Source organism: Anabrus simplex, chromosome 1 (genome assembly GCF_040414725.1).
Source record: "Anabrus simplex isolate iqAnaSimp1 chromosome 1, ASM4041472v1, whole genome shotgun sequence".
NCBI classification, from domain to species: domain Eukaryota; kingdom Metazoa; phylum Arthropoda; class Insecta; order Orthoptera; family Tettigoniidae; genus Anabrus; species Anabrus simplex.
In genome coordinates this window covers 324,828,299-324,850,929 of record NC_090265.1, presented here as the reverse complement: position 1 = coordinate 324,850,929, position 22,631 = coordinate 324,828,299, and the positions used below count along the sequence as shown (strand labels likewise).

Genomic DNA, 22,631 nt, shown 5'->3' with positions numbered 1-22,631 from the left:
GCGCTGGTGTGGCAACTTCAACTTGGAGAGGGGGAATACACTCGACAAGGAGCGTTCAGGAAGACCATCTGTCATTACAGACCAACTGCTGAGTGCAGTACATGAATGCGTGAGGAACGATCGGCGCGTCACAATTGATGAACTCTGTGAACATTTTCCTAATGTGTCTCGAACAATTGTTCATAAAATTGTCTAAGACCATCTGCATTATTCAAAAATCTGTGCAAGGTGAGTCCCTCGCATGCTTACAGAGGAGCACAAAACCAAGCGTATGGCTGCAGCACTGACGTTTCTGGGACGTTATTCCAATGAAGGAGACTCTTTCCTGACTCGCATCATTACTGGGGACGAAACTTGGGTTTGTTATGCATCACCTGAGAGTAAACGACAGTCAGTGGAGTGGGATCATGCTCATTCACCAACCAAACCAAAAAAATTCAAGACAGTTCTGTCCACCAGGAAACTCATGGCAACCATTTTCTGGGATCGCCGAGGTGTACTGCTCATTGATTTTATGGCCCGTGGAGACACAATTAATGCTAATGCGTATTGTGAAACATTAAAGAAATTACGGCGGGCAATACAAAATCGACGGTGAGGTCTGTTGTCTACAGGCGTCATTCTCCTTCATGACAATTCCAGGCCTCGTGCATCTGCGATAACACAACAACTTTTGCAGCAATTCAAGTGGGAAACCTTCGACCATCCCCCGTATAGCCCGGACTTGGCCCCATCAGATTTTCACATCTTTACAAAGCTTAAAGACTTTCTGGCAGGATATTTGACGGCGATGAAGAACTTAAACAAGCCGTGACTATGTATCTCAATACGCTGGCGGCGGAGGACTATGACGCTGGAATACAAAAACTTGTCCCACGTTATGACAAATGCCTAAATTTGCTTGGAGATTAAGTGGAGAAGTAGTGTAAAGTATGCTCTTTCCAATAAAAATGTGCATATTTGTTAATATTTACTCCTATGTCTTTATTGCGCAAACGGGTACCACTTTCCGGATGGCCTTTGTAGAAATTGATAGTAGTAGTATAGTAGTAGTAGTTTGGGAAAGGCTTTTAGGGTGGGAAGTATAATCAGAAGTGGGGCGGGGGTGTCTGAATATACATACAAAAAGGTGCAAAAGAGGCATTGATGAAATCACGTTAATGAGGTTTAAACCAGTTACATGAACTTTCTTTTTCTCATTTACTGGGTTCTAATGAGTACTGTCAAGATAAAAGGAAAACTTAGTTTAACTGGTATCTTTGTGGCAGGCAGGGCAAGAATACATTAAAAATAAGGATGTAAATGCATCAGATTTTTCCCGAATACATCCTTGTTCGAATAGAAAAAATGTGGGATAGTTATAGATGCCATTTTTGGATGACAACCTCTTCTCCTTCTACAAATGGTAAAAAGTCAAATAGGAAGCCACTGACGTAGGACAGTTTATTAACCAGTGCAATGAGACGGTGAGAATTTAATGTAGCAGGAGATCCCAAAACTCTTAACAAGATTGAGACTGAATATCTGGTATGATTTTAAAAAGTTTGTTATACCAAAATTTTATATTTATGTTTATAGTGGACATTTGTTTTGTGTTTCAGCAACAATTGCTTGGCTTATTTCAAAGAGGAGCAGCTTGATCCGGTGAGTTTATTATGCCATAATAATAATTTACTTTATACAGCAAAACCTTGTTAAGACGTTTCTGCAATGGACAAGGAAAGACCATGTTAAGTGAGAAAACTTACTACTGAATACATGAATAAAAATTATCCAACAGGGATAGGGAAACACTAGATACAATTTTCTCCGAGATGAGGGCATTTAATCATACGTTCAATTATTTAAATACATTGTTCCACCTTGTCAATACTATTAACAGTTTGTTGTTATAAAAAGCTATACGTTTCGAGAAACTTAAAGTGTTCTCTTCTTCAGCAGCGTTAAAATGGCCAAACATACTCTTGAACTTGTTACATCATTATAATCCCAAATTCTTAACTTGACACAATAAAATAATTTTAAACATCTATAATGAATGTTGAAATGTTTTGGTTAGATGATTTAAAAACATTAAATGTACCCCCTTATAAAATACAAACATCAGTTCAAATCTTAGATTATTGCTAACAATACAAAACATATAATGAAAAATTTGCTAAAAGAGTCTATATCTGTATAATATAAGACAGCTCTTACTGTCTTGGCCACTTCATTTATTTCATGGTCCTTCTCAATTTTTCTTTGGTTTGATACAGCTGCTTGTCAAATACTCAGAAGCGAAACAAGACCTTGATCTTTATTGACATGGACAACACGCGGGCCAGATACAACTATCCTTCTCTTAATGGATCGGTTGTTAGCTGGAAAGACCAAACTTGTTGCGTACAGCATCTCTTTACTCTGCCGTCTAAATCAAAACAAATAGGTCAATACGGATCTACGATAGTTAACCATTATGGTTAAAGTAATTGAGGGCATTTTACGTCGTGTGTTTGCGGGTACAGTAAAAACTATACCCACCATTTCTTAAGATGAGAGGAGAGTATTAAAAGGTAGACAAGAGAACAAATATGAAAATCTTTTCTGCTGGGGCTTTTAAAATAACAACGGTGCACTAAAAAGTGTGAAAAACGTGAGACAAAAAATATGAAAACACTTGCATGGGGGCCTATGAAAATATCAAAAGTATTATTGCAGATCACATTTCTAAAACAAATGTCAGTAGAAGCCTTTTTATTTTAGACCAGTGGATTACTAAACATTATTTTCTGGTCGCACTCGTAGACAAAGAATTGGAGGTTACACTTGACCATGTGCGACTGTGAGAGAAAAACCTTGGCTGCCATTTTGAATCCAAGAAAACTTCGACCAACTGGAGTGATAGAGTTGAAACTGGAAGGTGTGATTTTCAACATTTGAGCCACCTCTTGACCAAGGTACAATTTACGAAAGGAGAGAATGAGCTACTTAAAAGGGGTCCAAAACACAATTTGCCTAATAAAGATAGAGAAATAGACATCATTAACACTGTAGCAGAAGCGGAAGAGAACATATCAAAACTCCCACGCGATGTACAAGACAAAGTAAGATTGGAGCTAAAGAAGAAATTACCCAGAGTAGCTAAAGAGATTTATACCAATTTTGATCCTAAAACAACAGAAAACAATAAAAAACATGAAATCAAAATTTGAAGATAACAATATTATAGTAACCAAGGCTGACAAAGGGGACGCAATCGTTTTGATGGATAAGGATACATACACTACATCAAAAAACTGAGTATTTTTTTGATAATAACAAATACACATTAGTGACTAAAGATCTGTTAGCTAAAGTTCAGTGCAACTTAAAGGCCTTACTTAAAGGATCCACATCTCTTTTTACCGAAGAAGAACAATTAAAACTTGTCAATATGAATCCTAGGCTCCCAGAAACTAGAGCTTTGCCCAAAATACATAAAAAAGATGTTCCAATTCGTCTGATTGCCGAAATTCTCCCACGTATAAGGTCTCCAAATACATTAATAGTTTTTTGAAAAGACATTACACTTTTAATAATAAACAACCATTAAGAAATTCCGTTGACTTGTGTGACATTTTGTTTAAATTTGGCATGTGTCCAAACCAAAGGATGTGCTCGTATGACGTAGTGAATATGTTACCGAATATTCCGACAGATAAAACTGTTAATATTATTCATGATAATATTTGTAAACACAGTAATCTTAGTAAAATGGAAGTAGAAGAATTCACTAGATTATTAAATTTCTTACTAGACAATAATTACTTCTCAGGAAGTAGAAGAATTCACTAGATTATTAAATTTCTTACTAGACAATAATTACTTCTCATTTAACAATAAAATTTATAAACAGAATGGATTAGCAATGGGTGACCCAATATCGGGCATCCTTGCGGACATATTTACGGATTCAATTGAACACAATGAAATAATAGCGAAATTAAAGGAATTGATTTATGGTTGAGATATGTAGATGATATGTTTGTAATCATAAACAAAGATGTCACTAACAGTCAAGAAATCTTAAATAAGTTAAATGAAATCGAACCTAATTTGAAATTTACAAAAGAGGACGAAGTAGATAATTCATTGAATTTTCTAGATGTAACTGTTCCGCGTAAGGATAACACTTTTGATTTCCAAATATTTAGAAAACCGATACAATCATCTACAACCACAAACAATTTTTCCTTACACCCGAATTCACATAAACAAGCATCTTTTCACAGTCTAATTTGTAGAGCACTTAGAATCCCTCTATGTCCCAAGAATTTGAAGAAAGAATTGAATTATATTAGGTACCTTGCTAAACAGAATGATTTCAAAATAGAAATGATCAATAAATTGATCAATAAAATTAAGAACAAGAACAAGTTATCAAATATACAGTATACAGTGTAATTTTTCATATGTTGGACAGACTGGGAGAAGCTTTATGACCAGATACATGGAACACGTTAACGCGGAAAAACATAGGAAATACTCAGCGATGAGTTTGCATGTGAGGGAGACTGGTCACCAATTTGAATCCATAGAGAAAGACCTAGTGATAATTAGAAACATAGAAAAAGGGAAAATGTTGAACGAACTAGAAAGTTTATATATCTATTTAGATCAGACGTATAATAAGGAACAGAATCTTAATGAAATCACGGACACTAAAAGCATGTTACATGAATAAAGCTGAAATTATTAAAGACAGTTCAAATGAACTTAGGATACCTAATATATTTAATTCTTCGTACTCTAATACGCCACCCATACCTACAGATAATAGGCCTACTTCCAGCCAAGCAGATGACTCCGCCCCTTTGTCAGCCTTGTCACAGTTAACTCCACCCATCCTCTCCTCCCTTCCACACTCCCCTATTCCTTCCCCTATGAGTTCACTACTGCCTCTGCAGCACAGATATAATACGAGACTCAGAGCCAACAGAAGGGCAGCTGCCAACACAACAGTTGATAACAGATAACTTTCAGCTAGCATGGAAGTCCTCATCTGTTCCAAACTACGTAATCAGAATTCTCTCCTTGCGTACAACTTCTTAATTCATCCTTTCCTTCTCTTACAGAGAACATTTTCCAGTTTCTACTGACATTTCCTGACAAGATTTCAGACAATAGTATAGCCTACCGGTCCTAAGGGCCACTTCTGCTTTATTTCAGCTGATACTTCTGTTTCACCTTATGCTCACATATTCATCAGCGGCCTTGAACATGGTGTATTTATGACATTCACGTTAGTGCTTGTGTTCACGCCCTCATGTCGTTGGCATTATGTTTTTATCACTGTGGTTCGGGAGATAGTAGGTTTGAACCCCACTGTCGGCAACCCTGAAAATGGTTATCTGTGGTTTCCCATTTTCACACCAGGCAAATGCTGGGGCTGTACCTTAATTAAGGCCACGGCCGATTCCTTCCCACTCCTAGGCCTTTCCTATCCCATCGTCGCCATAAGACCTATCTGTGTCGGTGCGACGTAAAGCAACTAGCTTATCACTGTGGTATTCCACTAACAATTTTTAATGAACTATTTTAATTAGAATTTTAATGGAAGAAGTTTTAGACTCTGACGAGATTATAGTTTAATCATTGACAGTGTTTCCATTAACATGTTTGTATAATGTATCATTTTTCACATTTTTATGTCCCGATTTTTAGTAACTAGCTAAACTTTTAGCTTCCATATTTAATATTAGATGTACTCTTAAGGATTGTTTTTAGGCTGAAGATGCCCTAAATTAAGGGCGAAACATGTCCCATTTAACGGATAGTCTGTTAATGTAACCACTGTAAGTGAAAATAAAAGTATTGAATAGGTGGATTAAAAAACACCTTTGTTGTTTTTTAATCCTAATGCCTTGTCGAAACAAAGTCACCAATGATCTTGCTGGCACCAGCATGTTGGAAGGCAGGAAGTGTTCGGCTTCCTACCTGGTGTTCAGACAGTCTCCTCTTCAATCCTGTGCACAATTTTAAGACAAGAGCCTGATTTATTCATTATTCACACTCGCCACATCAAATTATTGTATTTTGCACATGGTACACATTCATTATTTCCATGCTTCTCTATCTTTTGATGGTGTTGGCGATATGCCTATTCCTCCTTAACATATGCTCAAATGAGTTTGATTACATTGAATTCGCAGTGAACAACGGGCAACCAAACTAACTTCACATGACGATGGGGTTGTTTTTTGTAGCATGTCAGCTTCCTTTGAGGTGTCACATAGTGCAGTCTAGCCCAATCAATTATCTCTGATTTTGTAAGCTGTTCATCCCTGTCAACATGGAGCAGTGGTGAAATATTTCTCTCAGTAAGGCAAGATATAATCTCAGTTTTCCTCCACCACACACTAGGATTCCTTTAGACAGATCAATCATTGGGAGATATGCAGTGCCTGTCAATGAAGAGATGGCTTGAAATGGCATTAGCATACCTGCCAACATTCCCGATTTAGGCGGGCAACTCCCGGTTTTTAACAGTTCTTCCCGCCTCCTGATTATTCTATTCTATCTCCCGATTTTAGCTTATTTTTTGGTGAATTTCAAACATTTGTTTTCAAATCCCACCATTTCAGCTTTTTTACAACGGTGGCCGGAAGTCCTTCGCTCATTGGCCGCTTTCAAACGAAATATCGATGTTTATTAATGCGAGAAATGTGTGCGAATGTTCAATGTTTATTGAAAACTGTATATCGCGACGCGTATATCGATCGTCAATCTCTCGTTTTCGCATGCAGTGTTCGTTCACATCAGTATAGTCGATTCTATTCTCTTTGGTCGATTCTAGAGACTAGTTGCTAGATATGGAGTCATTCTTTGTAATTTAGTGACAGAATTTCAATGATAACGACTAGTGACTTTTCTAGAGATTTTAGGAGCCATTTGGAGACAATTCTGATTAATTTTAATTTATTCCAATATAAATAAAATAGAGTTTTGCCTGTACAATGCTCAGAATTTAAAAAGAATGATATTTCCGTACCGGTCGTGACACAGTAACAAGGGGAAATGCACGCTTTAATTATCCGTAATTTCTGTCTGTCTGTCTGTCTGTCTGTCTGTCTGTCTGTCTGTCTGTCTGTCTGTCTGTCTGTCTGTCTGTCTGTATGTATGTATGGTACGTATGTACGCACGCTCATCACGAGAAAATGGCTGGAGAGAATTTAATGAAAATCGCTATATAACGTCTGGGAATAAGTCACTGCAATCTGGGCCATAAATAATTTCATTCACGCTGAGTGAAATGGTAGTTTAGGGGAAGGTCTAAAATTTAATTTTCAAATATTTGTGTTATTATTGGCCCTATCGATAAATACTACATAACTAAAGTTATATATTATTATATTTCCTATCATTTATGTCTTATACAATTTTACCGTACCGGCTATGATAAAAGAGATATTCATGAATTTGGATTTTTGTTGGTAAGTCCATACCAGTGCCGAGGTACGCGAAAATGGGTGAACAGAATTTTATGTAAAGTCGGGGAGTAAGAAACTACAGTCTACGCTATAAATAACTTTATTCACCCTGTTCAAAATGGTAGTTTAGGGGAAGGTGCCAAAAATGTAATTTTTAATTACCTACCTTACTGGTCATATCAAAAAGTACTACATAACAAAAGTTATAGAGAATACAATTTCTGATTATTTATGTCTTACTCAGTTTTGCCATACCGACTATAATAATAATAATTGTAGTTATTATTTACTTATTTAGTGTATGATTAATACAATATTATATACAATATGTACAACTACCATCTCAAAAGTTCATAACTAAAGTTCCAAGTCAAAAGTTGAGAGCCAGAAAAGAGCTTTGCTTGAGACACAGTGTAAGTCCTCTATAAGCACGCAAAGGACACTTAAATGCAATGTGATCCACTGTCTGTTCCTCTTCTCCGCAGTCACATTGCGGTGATGTCTTCCATCCCCATTTGAAGAGAGTTGCTCCACATCTACCTTGGCCGGTCCTAATTTGGTTTAGCGTCCTCCATTGCCATCTGGGTAGGGCAAAACCATCTGGGCACTTGCAGGGCTTCTCAATGATGTGATGCTGTGGTAACAAGGATTGCTGTTGCCATTGTTCTTTCCAGGTGTCTGATACATTAAAGGAGGTGTCTTGTAGATTCATTGCAGTACGCCAAGAAGGGTGTCTGGATTTCATTCGTTTAGCTGGAGAAGCTGCTATGTCAAAATGAATCGAGAGTTGAGGATTCTTTTCTATTTTCTTCCATTAGTTAAGCAGTGACTGTAATCTTCTTAGGGATGGAGGTGGTATGTGGCTTAGCGTGGGATGCCAGTGTGTGTTAGTTGGTCGGATGCATCCTGTAATGATACACATTGCTTGGTTCAGCTGGGTGTCTACTAATCCAGTGTGAGAACTGTTAAGTGACGGAATAAGAAAGTGCAAGAGCAGTGGATTACAGGATTTGAGCATTAACACCCCAGGATGTACCTGCCAGCTTTTGAAGGATGTTATTCCTGGTCTTGATCTGAGCTGACATATTATAGAGGTGATTCTTGTAGGTCAAGGACCTGTCCAGGGTGACTTCAAGGTATTTTGGGTTACTACAATACTGTAGATTCTCTCCTTTGAATGGAATGGTTGGTTTGTACCCAGCACTTCTATTCCTCATGTGGAAGGTAGACACAACAGTTTTCTGAGGGTTTGGTCTAAGGTTGTTCTGATGAAAGTAACTGTCTAGAATTATTAAGTCTGATGTAAGCATCGACTCAGACTCATCAAAGTGTTGGTGTTAGGCGACCATTGCAGTGTCATCTGCGTAGATGTGTTTTCTGGATTTGTTTACTGGAAGGTCATGTGTGTACAGGTTGAATAGAAGAGGGGCCAATACAGAGCCCTGAGGGAGTCCACCATTTATCTTATGAACTTTACTTCTGGAGTCTTCTTAAAAAATCTGAAAGTACCTATTTCTCAGCATGTTTCTGAGTAATGTGGAGAGTTTCAGGCAAGGGATGATGCTGATAAATTTGAGAAGGAGCTTATCTTGCCACATGATGTCGTATGCAGCTGTCAGGTCTAAGAAGACACCCGTGCTTACCATTTTGTTCTCAAATCCATTTTCAATTTGGGTAACTAGTGCTAAAAACTGTTCTCCACATCCTCGTCCAGGTCTAAATCCAGCTTGCTCGACTGGAATATGCTGATTTATTGTTGCAGAGATCCTGTTATGTATCAGCCTTTCCAGAAGCTTCATTGTAACACTGAGTAGTGCTATTGGCCGGTAACTCTCAACTTTTGTTGGGTCCTTAGATGTTTTCAATACAGCTATTATTTTTGTTTTCTTGAAGACTGAAGATAGATTACCTGTCTCTAGTATGTTTGTGAAGAAGTTGGTAAGCCATTTAGCAGCAGCTGGTCCAAGATGAAGAATGAACTCTGGATATATACCATCAGCACCTGCCACTTTCCCAGATTTTAGACTTTCTAAGGCCTGCTTAGTTTCTTGTGGTAGAAATGGGGCAGAGAATTCGGAGGATCGTTGAGCCGAACGTTTCTTTTCCTTCATGAGGTGTTTCAAGTGCTTTCTATAATGCTTTTCAGCCGAAACCTTTGAGGTAGAGATCATATACTTGGCCATGTCGTCTAGACTGATGCTTGTTTTCGGTCTAATTTTGCTGTTTGGTGTGTGCAGTTTCCTGATCAGGCTCCAAGCTTCCCTGCTGGAGTGAGTGAAACCTAGGGACTCTGCAGTTTCTTGCCAAATTCTCTTCCTATTTTCATCTAGGGATTGTAACAGTTCTGAAGCTGTATCTGGATCACCATTGGCCTCAAATTCTTTAAAGAGCCTTTCTCTCTCCTTGTTCCAGCCGGGGATGTATTGTTTACGATATCCTCTTGGGATACATCGTTGTGCTGCACTTTTAACTACACCGATGAATCTGCTGTAGTTACTATGGATAGGTCTTACCCATCGCAGGTTGGAGTCAATCTGTTTAGAAAATTCTTCCCAAATTAGCTTTTTTAAAATTCCATCTGTGTTTCGGGCAGGAGTGAACGATGGGCACAAGCAATCCAGACTGGAGAATTATTGGTCTGTGCTGACTGTGAGGATATTTATTAAGCACTGTGTGTCGTATGTTGCTGAGTGGGTGTTGTGACTGCGTTACAAAACAGAGATCCGGGGTGTATTCTTCGTTCCATCGGCCATAATAGAAGGAAGCCTTATCCTTGGCATCATAGATAAATTTAAAGTTTTCAGTTTCCATCCAGTCAGTGAGCTTTTCCCCATTACTGTTGTTCTCTTTGTATCCCCATAGTGTGTGATGGCTGTTGAAGTCTCCTGCAATTATAGTTGGAATTGGCGGAGGTGGCCAGGGAGTTCCAGGAGGTTTATATATGTTAATTATTGTCAAATCGCAGAGTTTGATTGAGGTAGTAAATATTTCATTATCTGAGGAGGATGGCAAGACTTGATAGTGGGTGATATCGCTCCTCACATAGGTGGCAATCCCGTACTTTGCATGATTAACTGCGGACACTAATTTGAATCCTGGAATTCTCCCTCTGGATTGCAATTGGAGATCATTTTCCGTGTGGGTTTCTTGAAGCAGGATGATATGAGTATGGTGTTCTTTGAGAACCTTTGGTAGGTGTTCACACTTTGCTCTGATTATGCCCTCGATGTTAAGCTGGCATATTTTCATTGAAGGGCCAATGTTGCGAACTTTGTAATATTTGTAGCGATGGTGATTAAATTTTGAAGATTATTAAAAAAATGAGAAAAAACGTCGTGAAGGAACGATCGCTTGAATAATAACACAAGAGGAAGTCATGAAAGAAAGGACAATTCACTTTACATTAGATGCTCTAATATCACAGAGTCGGAAGAAAACTAAATGTGAAGGCCTCCAATATAGAAAGCTCATAAAATTGATCAACAAGAACATTAGATTGACCGTTGTTTGTTGTTATGTACTTTGTGTATTCTGCTGCCATTTATCTCTGATAGATGGGATTACTGCTGTGTATCGAGTATAACAGCCTGCCTGAATATTGGCGGGAAGTAGCTGAGAAGTAATATCTCCCTCTTCTTTAGCATGTCATTCCTCTGGTTCATAAATTTTCTGATACTACTGGTGTATCATAGTACAGTAGAACCTCGATAATTCGAAATCAGTTAATTCAAAATGCTGCATAATTCGAAGAATCTCTCGTTCCTCGGAACACGAGGTAAGGTTTTGCTTGTTATTTAAATTGTTTAATTCGAAATAAGGATAATTCGTCATTCGAAGAACGTCGATCCCAGCATTTAAATTCAGACTTTTAATTCAAAATTGTCCTTCAATTTGCTTAAAATAATACTTTACAGCGTAAATTGAATTAAAAATCCTCCATGTCACGATGGAACGCGTCTTCCGGAATGTGTATCTTTTCGCACTTTGAGTTTGGTGCCCGGAACGTGTATCTTTCAGCACTTTCACTTTGAGTTTGGTGTGTCTACAGCATGCTTCAGAGTTGCCAAGTTCTAGTGAAATCATAGTTCTTTTGTATTCTTCTAGTTACTCATTTTACTTAAAGTTTTATTGTGCAGTTATAAACTTCGAAGATGTTATATTTTATTAATACCGTGTTTTAGTTTATTGTTACGATATTTTAATTTAGGGCACGTGTGTTCTTTTTTTTTTTTTGTGTTGCGATGGCTAAGTGTCAGTATTCTTCAAAGACACTCAGCGAGAAAATGAAAATTATAAGGGAGGTCGACAAAGGACAAAAAACGAAAACTGAAATAGCTAAAGACTTTGGAATTCCTGTGTCCACACGTTCGGGCAAACAGTATCCCTGTAGATGGCGAAATTATTAAGGGGAAGGTGAATGAACTGGCGCTGAAGACAGGTCTTGAGTTTCAGTGTTCGAACGGGTGGATTCACCGTTTTAAGTAACGGCACAATATCATCTGGCAGGCTGTGTGCGGAGAAGCCGAATCAGTGAACACTAGTGATGCAGACAGTTGGCGAGAAAATGTGGCTCACATAATCAATTCATATGCACCGAACAATATCTTCAATGCCGATGAGACTGCATTGGTTTTTAATGCCGAGCCCAAACAGACCTATGGTTTTAAGGGAGAGAAGTGCCGTGGCGGGAATCCTACAAGGATAGGGTCACAGTCCTTCTGTGTTGCAATGCAGACGGAAGCGGAGACTTCCTCCCCTCGTTATAGGCAAGTTCGAGAAGTCGCGATGTTTTAAGGGCATCGGGCACTTTCCGTGCAAATATGTCGTCTAAAAATTCCTCTATGACAGGCAAAAGTTTTGAGGAGTGGCTGGTATGCCTTGAGCGCAAAATGGCATGCCAGGATAGGAAAATACTTCTGTTATTGGATCAGTGCACTGCACACAAACATAATTTAATTTTAAAACATGTGCGTCTTCTTTTTCTGCTGGCCAACACTACGAGCTACTTGCAGCCCCTAGACCAAGGCATAATTTCATCTGTGAAACGTGCCTACAGAAATCGACTGGTGCATTACTTTCTCCGGGAACTTGCTAGAAACATTCTGGCGGGAGAAATACGCAAGTGGAACATAATTGATGCAATGCGGAGTGTGACAGTTGCCTGGGACTCTGTTCCTTCATCGACAATCAAGAACGGCTTCGTCGAGTGTAGTTTCGGTTCGTTAAATGAAGTAGAAGGAGGAGGAGAAGAAGAAGACGACAATGAAGATGAATTTGAGGAGTTATGTCAAAAGTCCGATGTCGGTATGACTTTCTCCGAATACATTGCCATACACCATGCGGAGACTAGGCCTACTTCAGAAGAGCGGGATCCCGCCATGATAATCAGCTGTGATAACATGACGCCAGAGGGAGATGCAGCTACAGCTGATGTTGAACACGACGAAGATACGGCGCAGGCGGCAACTATTCCGTCAAAGAATGATGTACTTGCCGCTCTCACCGTGTTGGATTCAGTGATAAGTGCAACAGATGCTGACGACGCTACAATTAAGGCTGTGGCCAATGTGGAGCAGTTCGTAGCTAGTGTTTATAAAAAAATGATGAAGCAACCTCTCATACATTCTTTCTCTAAAAGGCAGTAAGCCTAATGTGTGACAAAAAAAGCCCTACTGGATCATTAAACATTTGTGAACTATTCAGGCACTGTAAAAAGTTATCTATTATTCTTGATATTTGTTTTAAATATATGTCTGGATTTTTAAAGTTTGCTTTGTTGGTGCCATGTGTATCCAATATGTCTGGGTTTTTAAAGTTTGTTTTGTTGGTGTAATTTGTTTCCAATTTTGACAGCCTTGTTGGCTCCCCTGTGCAAGTGCTTTATACTGCACTTAAATCAAGTAGGTTATAACCTATTTGCTTAAATTGCGTTGTGCATATACAGTAGATTACTGTATTCCTTGTCTTTCAATCATGTTTTATTTTTCCCGGGTGTGAGGTTGTGTTTGACAGTGTATGGCGTTATCCAAGAGCATTATTTCAATAAATGCACCTTGTTGGATACATTTAGGAATTTTTTCCCCTACAGCATTTGAAAGGTTTAACTGTGAGTCATGATGATTCCATGTTTTAAGGGATCTTAGAATATTTTGTGATATGGCAGTGGTTGGCATTTCTGAACTTCGAGTTAGCGGCGGTTAATTCAAAATCACGTAATTTCCAGCTATTCCTTCCCTACTCTTGAGGCAGTGATTGGAATGAGCAGTGTGCGCACTCAAACGGAATAATTATACAGGAGTGTTTGCGGCTGTCTGCAGCCTGGTCATTCTAGCTCTGAAACTTTGAACTTTTAGATCGACACCATAGTACTTTTCACTAAAAGTGAGAAAATGTGCTGTTTTTCATTTGATCAAATATTTCATATGAAGCATTGCTTTTAATCGCGACATTCATACTGATGTCATTGTAATGACATGTTGTTTTCAGTTGGGAAAAGTATAAGGACAGTCTTTCTGAGAATTCCGTAGCGAAGCACGGGTACATCACCTAGTTATTTGATCCAAATAGCATTGCACTTCGCTTAATCGCGTGGGCACTTGATGCAATAAATTAATCTATGCATTTGCTAAGTAACGGCATCTAATTGTATGACAGATTCTCCCATGTGGATCATGGGTTCATACTATTTTCAGTAAGCTTATTAGAGACTGATCATCTCACTCACATACTTCCTGTGAGGGAATAGAGAAGTGTAATTTTTAGCCTCTTATAGCAACAGTTGGGCTTTGAAACAATAAGTGTTATAAATATATCATAGTACTGTATTGTGCAAGACATGTAGAATAAGCAGTTTTGACCAATTGTATCTCCTGATTTCTCCTGATTTTTGGTTTTGTAAAGTTGGCAGGTATGCATAAGTAGAGGAGTAAGCTTGAGTGAAGTTTTAAAAGCAAGAGAAATCCTAAAGTGAAGATAGGGTGTAAATCATTAATACAAATTGGGGCAATACACATTTATCGAAAGAGAGGGATTGTAATAATTTACATGCGGTGATGTTTGATAAATTACCATCTTCTTTGGAATTATAAGAAAAGACTAGGTAAACAAATAACAGGGACTCTGTCATCTGGGCAACAGCCCTGAATACATATCAGTGGTGAGTGATTAATTAATTTATTAATTAATTCACTCATTAATTCATTTATTCATTCAAAAAGGAAGGAAAGTGGTTTGTATTGTAGCTAACAATACTTACTAACAATAGGCAATTTCAAGTACAAAGACAACGGAGTCTTCTAAGGTTCGTAAATGCTTTAGTATGGTAGTATAACCATGCCTGTGAACCTCAAAGATGGACTAATAGGGGATAGAAACCAGTGTGGTAATTACTGTGGAATATCCTTGCTCTCTGTTGCTGACAAAATTCTTACCATAATTCTATCCAATCGTCTCGTGCCACTTGCAGAAGAGTTTTTACCAGAGACACAATGTGGCTTTAGACCCAGTCGTGGTATTGTCGACATGGTCTTCTGTGCCATACAAATGCAGGAGAAGTCCAAGGAACAAAATCATCAACTATATATGGCATTCATAGATCTTGTCAAGGCCTTTAGACTCGGTTAATAAAGATGCTCTGGAAAATCTTAGCGCTAATTGGCTGTCCTCCAAAATTCAGTAAGATCCATAGACTCCTACATGACAACATGTATGGTACCAGCCTTACTAATAATGGACCTGGAGAATGATTTGAGATCACTACTGGTGTAAAGCAAGGAAGTGTAATTGCTCCTACACTATTTTCAATTTTTGTTGGAACCATACTTCACCTTGTTAAAGGAGAACTACCACAGGGCATAGAAATAGAGCATGTTTGAAGGAGGTTTATTCAATGTTAGCAGACTGCATGCCAAGACCAAGATTTCTACTGCCTGGATTATGGAACTAACTCCAGTATGCAGATGACTTTGTTGTTCTGGCCATCTCAGAAGTAGATCTATAGACCATCCTAAATGCTTTCACAAAAACAAACAAGAGCATTGGTCTAAGTCTCAACATCCAAAAGACACAGATATTGTATCATTCTGCACACAAAGCCAATGCTATTGCTCCTGCCATCGCAGTCCATGAAGAATCTTGCAGAACATCCAGAACTTTGCTTACTTTGGTAGTCACCTCTCAGCAAATGCTAATATAGATGTTAAAATTCAATATTGTCTGAATTGTGCTAGTGCAGTATTCTGTCATCTATGACAAAGGATCTTTAATAACATCAGTTCTTGGACAAAACTTCATGTGTACCAACACTCCTTTATGAGTGTGAAACTTACCACTTACAGGAGGCACATGAAGTGCCTGGAGAAATATCATCAGCGCTGTCTGAGGAGGATTCTTAGGGTTAAATGGCAAGATCATCAAACTAATACCTTGGAAGAAGCCTATACCATCAGCATCGAGGCTATGATCATGAAACTTTGACTTTGTTGGACAAGTCATGTCGTTTGTATGCCTGATTTTCACCCCCCCCCCCCCCAAAGCAAATTATGTATGCTCAACTGAAATGTGGCTGTCGACACCACGGTGGACAACAAAAGAGATTAAGGGACGTACTAAAGTCAGACATGAAGAAATACCACATCAACACCACTAACTGGGAAACAAAAGCAGCTAACCGCCTAGTATGGCGGTGTCTCTTTCGTGAAGGTTCTAAGAACTTCAAAGAACAACAGTGCCGGAGATTTAAAACAGAAGAGAATTGCTTGCAAAGAGCGGGCGTTCCTCAGGATAAATAACCCTCAACAATTGGATATCAACACTGGCAATGTTTGCCACCACTATGGAAGAATTTGTGGCTCGAGGATTGGCCTCCACAGTCACCTTAGAAATTAAAAACTCACCAGTAACATCTGAGGTAGACAGTCATATTCACCAGCGAGTGATAATCTATCATCATCATAATAGAATCTCAGTTGTAATCGTGCAAGCAAAGAGGAAGGTTGTTGAGTGAGTGCTGACATGGGGAATTCAATAGAATTGTACCGGGCGATGATAGGTCGTTGGCACGGTAGAGGCAGGCCCACGAGGCGCAACATGGGTTGCAGAGCCGGACAGCAGGTGAGTTTGATTTCAATTTTGATGGCTGCCTCGGTGATGGCAGTGTTGTTGGTCATTGGAGGGGTCGAGATGAACCCTGGACCTGATCATGATAATGCGGTTGGATGGGAAGAGATGGGAAATCGGTAAGGCTCAAGCTCAGACTGAACAAATGAGAGAGTTACTATGAGAGCAGTCTAGTGAACTACGAGAAATAGTGAAAGAGGAGATAGGCAAGGTGACAGAAATGGTGGTCCAAAATAATAAAGAAATATCAACTTTGAGGGATAAGGTGAGAAGAATGGAGGAAGAGATAAAAGAACTGAGATGGCAGGAGAAAAAGCGACTGCAGGAAACCCGAAAGAAAAATATTTTTATATATGGGCTACCTGAGGACACTAAAGAAGGTCTGGTATCCAAAGTGTTGGAGCTAATTAACGAGAAGTTGAAGATTAGCTGCAGGGAGGCTGATATAGACTAGATACAGAGAATGGGGAAAGCAAAAGGCAAGAGACCAGTGAGAGTGAGGTTCGTATCAATCCTACTAGTGAAGAAGATTTTGTATGCAAACTCGTGTCCTTATCCTGAGGTGGTGCAGCTCTTTTCAGGCACACCCCCATTGGAGGTGAGCTGCATGTACCATTTCAACCACATACCAGCCCTCCTGCCATTCTTAAATTTCTGGCAGTACCGGGAATCGAACCCAGGCCCCCGAGGACGGCAGCTAATAGCACTAACCGTTACTCTACGGAGGCGGACAGATTTTGTATAATACAAGCCGATTGAAAGGTGAAAAATTATGGATCAAACAGGAGCTGGAGAAAGAAGCCTTCAGGAACCAGAAAATGCAGGGGCAACAGATTAGTGGTGGGTGACGGCAAGTGGACCAGAACATGGGGGGTAGAGCAGTTAAAGAATATGTACAACACAGCGAGTACATTGGCCGAGGAGGAAGGTGAATGCACGAGGTAGCTGAGATCAGCAGAAGGCAGAGCAGTGAGTGACGACCAGGTAGTGAAGCGACAAGGACAGAGAGAGGAAGAAGCAGACGCAGAGACAACTAAGGCAGAGCAGTGAGTGACGACCAGGTAGTGAAGCGACAAGGACAGAGAGAGGAAGAAGCAGGCGCAGAGACAACTAATAGTGAGAACAGTCCTGGTGACCTTCAGCGACAGCTGAGTGCTGATTCCATGAGAGATGCAACACCGAAACGCAGACGTGTGAGTATCAAGGCCTTCTGGCACAGAAAAGGTAATTTAAACTAGGGTGGCCTCAATAGGGACTCTGTTAATACTCTAGATGAGAACTCTGATGAACTGGGTGTTACTAGGATTACGAGGTCTAAGAAGAACAGCCAGAGTGAGGAGCAGGGGAGAAAGAAATAACTAGAGATAATAGTAGGGTGCATCAATATTGAAGGCCTTAGAAGTAAGTTACAGAATGAATCTTTTAAAGAGTTGTTTCGTAGCTTGCATATCCTTGCATGTGTGGAAACCTGGATTTCACCGAAAAGTAATGTAGAAATAGAAGAGTTCATGTTCTACTATAAGGCAAATGAAAGACGAACCGGCAGGGGTAGATATCCGGGTGGGATAATGGTTATTGTTAGGGAGGATTTGCAAGCTAGAATAGTCCAAATTGAATCAGAAATGGAGGAGATGATGTGGGTCAAAATAAGGATGTATGATGAAAATGAGCCACATTTATGAATTGGTTTTGTCTACAACCCTCCTGAAGCCTCGCCATTTGCAAAAAGGGATTTCTTTTATGAGTTGGCACTAGAAATTAATAGAATTCAAAACATTTTTGTGGATGCAGGCATTCTAATAATGGGGGACTTCAATGCGTGGGTTGCAGATCGGAAACCGGTGTACGACAAGTAGGCAGAAGAAGTTTATGTACAAAAGAGAGTGAGCCAGGATAAGGGCTGTAATAAAAATGGAGAAAAGTTGCTAGAGCTGTGTGGTATGGTAGAACTATATGTTTTGAATGGATGGTGGCATGGCGACGAATTAGGGAACCTGACATACATAATGGAAACAGGGGGTAGTAGCATCGATTTGGCGCTATGCTCTAGGAATGCGTTGCCTATGATTAAATGCATGAAGGTTAAGGAATGGGGTGAGACACATCATCTACCAATTATTGTCAGAGTAAAAGATAGAGAGGGTAGGGCGTTAACAAGCAATATGATAAAATTCAAAGAAACGTTAGTTACCAAATACAGGTGGAGAGAGGAGCTAAAGAAGGAGTTTATCTCTTCCTCCATTCTTCTCACCGTATCCCTCAAAGTTGATATTTCTTTATTATTTTGGACCACCATTTCTGTCACCTTGCCTATCTCCTCTTTCACTATTTCTCGTAGTTCACTAGACTGCTCTCATAGTAACTCTCTCATTTGTTCAGTCTGAGCTTGAGCCTTACCGATTTCCCATCTCTTCCCATCCAACCGCATTATCATGATCAGGTCCAGGGTTCATCTCGACCCCTCCAATGACCAACAACACTGCCATCACCGAGGCAGCCATCAAAATTGAAATCAAACTCACCTGCTGTCCGGCTCTGCAACCCATGTTGCGCCTCGTGGGCCTGCCTCTACCGTGCCAACGACCTATCATCGCCCGGTACAATTCTATTGAATTCCCCATGTCAGCACTCACTCAACAACCTTCCTCTTTGCTTGCACGATTACAACTGAGATTCTATTATGATGATGATAGATTATCACTCGCTGGTGAATATGACTGTCTACCTCAGATGTTACTGGTGAGTTTTTAATTTCTAAGGTGACTGTGGAGGCCAATCCTCGAGCCACAAATTCTTCCATAGTGGTGGCAAACATTGCCAGTGTTGATATCCAATTGTTGAGGGTTATTTATCCTGAGGAACGCCCGCTCTTTGCAAGCAATTCTCTTCTGTTTTAAATCTCCGGCACTGTTGTTCTTTGAAGTTCTTAGAACCTTCACGAAAGAGACACCGCCATACTAGGCGGTTAGCTGCTTTTGTTTCCCAGTTAGTGGTGTTGATGTGGTATTTCTTCATGTCTGACTTTAGTACGTCCCTTAATCTCTTTTGTTGTCCACCGTGGTGTCGACAGCCACATTTCAGTTGAGCATACATAATTTGCTTTGGGGGGGGGGGGGGGGTGAAAATCAGGCATACAAACGACATGACTTGTCCAACAAAGTCAAAGTTTCATGATCATAGCCTCGATGCTGATGGTATAGGCTTCTTCCAAGGTATTAGTTTGATGATCTTGCCATTTAACCCTAAGAATCCTCCTCAGACAGCGCTGATGATATTTCTCCAGGCACTTCATGTGCCTCCTGTAAGTGGTAAGTTTCACACTCATAAAGGAGGATTTGTGGAATGCGGAAGCTTCCGCGGCAGACTGAAATCAGTCAGGCCATCTAGGTGGAGTACTATAAGAAACTATTAGAGGATGAAGATAGGTGGAGACCAAGAGTAAATGAAAACGGAATATCGGTAGGGCTGGAGTGTACTGTGCCTACATTAGACAAGGAAATATCGGTAGAAGAAATAAGAGAGGTCTTAGAGAAAGGCAAATCAGGAGCGATTTCGGGCATCACTAACGAATTTTGGAAGCAGGTAGCGCAGAATAAAGATATCCTAGAAAGTATGGTGAAGCTATTTAACAGAATATTTGAAGGAGGGGAGTTTCCAAAATCTTGGCAAGAGGGAGTGATCTGCCCAATCTACAAGAAGAAAGGAGCTAAATCTAACTCAGATAATTACAGCGGCATAATGTTGCTGGATACATTAAGTAAAATATACACAGGTGTGTTAGCAAAAAGGTTAATGAAGTGGGCAGAGGGGGGATCAATTCTGGAGAGACTTCAGTCAGGCTTTAGAGAAAGGATGAGGACAACAGATAATATTTTTGTAGTGAAAACAATAATGGATAAGTATGTGAAAAAAGAAAGGTGGAAAATAGTACATTACTGCTATTGACTTGGAGAAAGCATTTGATTCTGTGAGCAGAGGGGTGGTTGTAGCCAAGATGAGGAGGATAGGAGTGTCTCAGAAGATAAGAGCGGTTGAAAACGTATATTTAGAAGTGAAGTGCTCAATTAAAACTAAGGAGGGAGCAGTATTTGGGGAAATATTCTCTAAAGTAGGGCTGAAACAGGGTTGTAAGTTGTCACCAGTACTCTTCCTACTGTTTATAAATGATATCTTTCAATCAAAAGGTTTTGAGGCAGGGGTTTACCCAAGTCTTGATAACCATTTTTGCTGACGACATCCTTCTGCTCACTTTGACACCCAATAGTATGCAGAGTAGTATAAATGTAGTGGTAAATTACTGTAAAGAGTGGAATTTAAAAATTAATGCACAGAAAACCAAGGTAATGATGTGCAAAAAAAGGATATAAATTGTCAAAGAATGAAAAATGGTGGATGGGCGAGACGAGGTTAGAAGTTGTCAAGAAAGTGGAATACTTGGGTTTGATATTAAGTGCAAATAAAAAGATCAAAACTAAAAGGTATGAGTGCACTGTCAGCCATTAACATGCTGGAGAAGATGATGCCCAACATAGACTACAGAGTGTATAAAAATGTTTGTAGTGCAGTAGTTAAATCTAGTGTTGTACGGAGCGGAAATTTGGTGAGTTGAAGGGAGGGTTGATTCACTTTATATAATTACGAGTAGATTTGGTAAAATAATTATGGGTCTACCCAGTTGTACAGCTAACTGTGGAGTGAGAATGATGTGCAAAGATATAAGTCTGCAAGTGGATATTATTAAGAGGATAATAAAGTATTGGCTGAGAATGAAGCTGCGAGAAGGGGCGAAGTATTACAGATAGCATATCAACACCAAATGAAACATCAGAACCAAGGATACTGGGTGGATGGGATAGGGAACATTTTGGAAACGATAGGAATGGGATATTACTGGAAAAGAGACTGTATAGAGAAGATGAGAATATGTAAATAAATAAAAAAATAGTTCTAAGAATTAAGGGTATTGAAAAGCAATGTATTGTATTAATGCACAGTGTAGAAGTAAGAGGTCATTAGAAGAATTTTGTAATGTAAGTGGGAGAATGAGGATAAATGTAGAGATTATAACAAATAAGGGAATGAGGGGTATAATATGGTGGTTAATGGGGATACATAAAAATAAAGCATACACACAAAACAGAGATGAAAATAAATGTTTACTATGTTCTGAAAAAATGGAATGGGCACACCCGATAAAAGATTGTTCAATGACAAAGCAAATACGAGAGAAATTTATAGATGAGGAGGATGTAAAGAAAATTGTGAACGAAAATCAGTTGTATACAATTGTAAAGTTATTGAACAGAGAATGGATGCAGCCGGGGAGTATCGCAAAATTATTTAACATTATTAGGGGAATGTGGAGTAGGAAACTTGAGGGAAGGAAAGGATGTGATACATGTCGGTCAGGAACTGAATTGTACCTAAGGTAACCTAGACAATATAATTCCGTTGAAGTCTAGAGCCATTAGGTACATAGGCTTAAGGTATAGTGTGGAACTACCTTGTTGCAGTAGTTCTATTAGTCTGCCGTATTGTCGAATACTAATTTTTCATTTTTTCCCTTTTCTTAATAGCCCATAGAGGGAATATTGAGATTATTTGAGGTTTTGTTTATAATCTGAAAAGATGTCAATATACATAGATATTTCAGTTTTTCTTCCAAATGCCATTTATCAACGTAACTCCAACATTCAGTTTACATTATTCTTTCTCTGTTCAATCTCTAATCACCTGTTTTATATTAATATTCATTAAAATGTACCAGTTATTAACACAATTCTCAATAGTTATCTCAAGTTAGTCCTTTTAATTTTGTATACTGCATGTATCACAAATTATGAAACGGTTACAATAAACAATACCCTCTCCCTAATCTATGATTTTCAAGTTTAAGGGAGACAGGTATCTTTGACTTTGATAATAGAATCTAGGCTGACGTGTTATGCACACAGATTGAATTATTATACAAGTATCACTCTCCAGATACTTACATAGTACTTAAATAATCATTTAGTTTTAAGTATGAAGGAGGGAGCTTAGTATGTTCATGAGACAAATGTG

At 39.1% G+C, this 22,631-nt stretch overlaps 1 protein-coding gene across 2 annotated transcripts in view; it reads left to right on the top strand.

Annotated features, from left to right (window-relative positions):
• Positions 1-22,631, top strand: part of LOC136865600 (cellular tumor antigen p53) — a 273,055-nt gene that overhangs the window by 24,562 nt on the left and 225,862 nt on the right. For both annotated transcript variants that reach the window (XM_067142419.2, XM_067142418.2), the window contains exon 3: positions 1,602-1,644. In XM_067142419.2, coding sequence (XP_066998520.1) covers positions 1,602-1,644 — 43 coding nt within the window. The remainder of the gene's footprint in view (positions 1-1,601; positions 1,645-22,631) is intronic.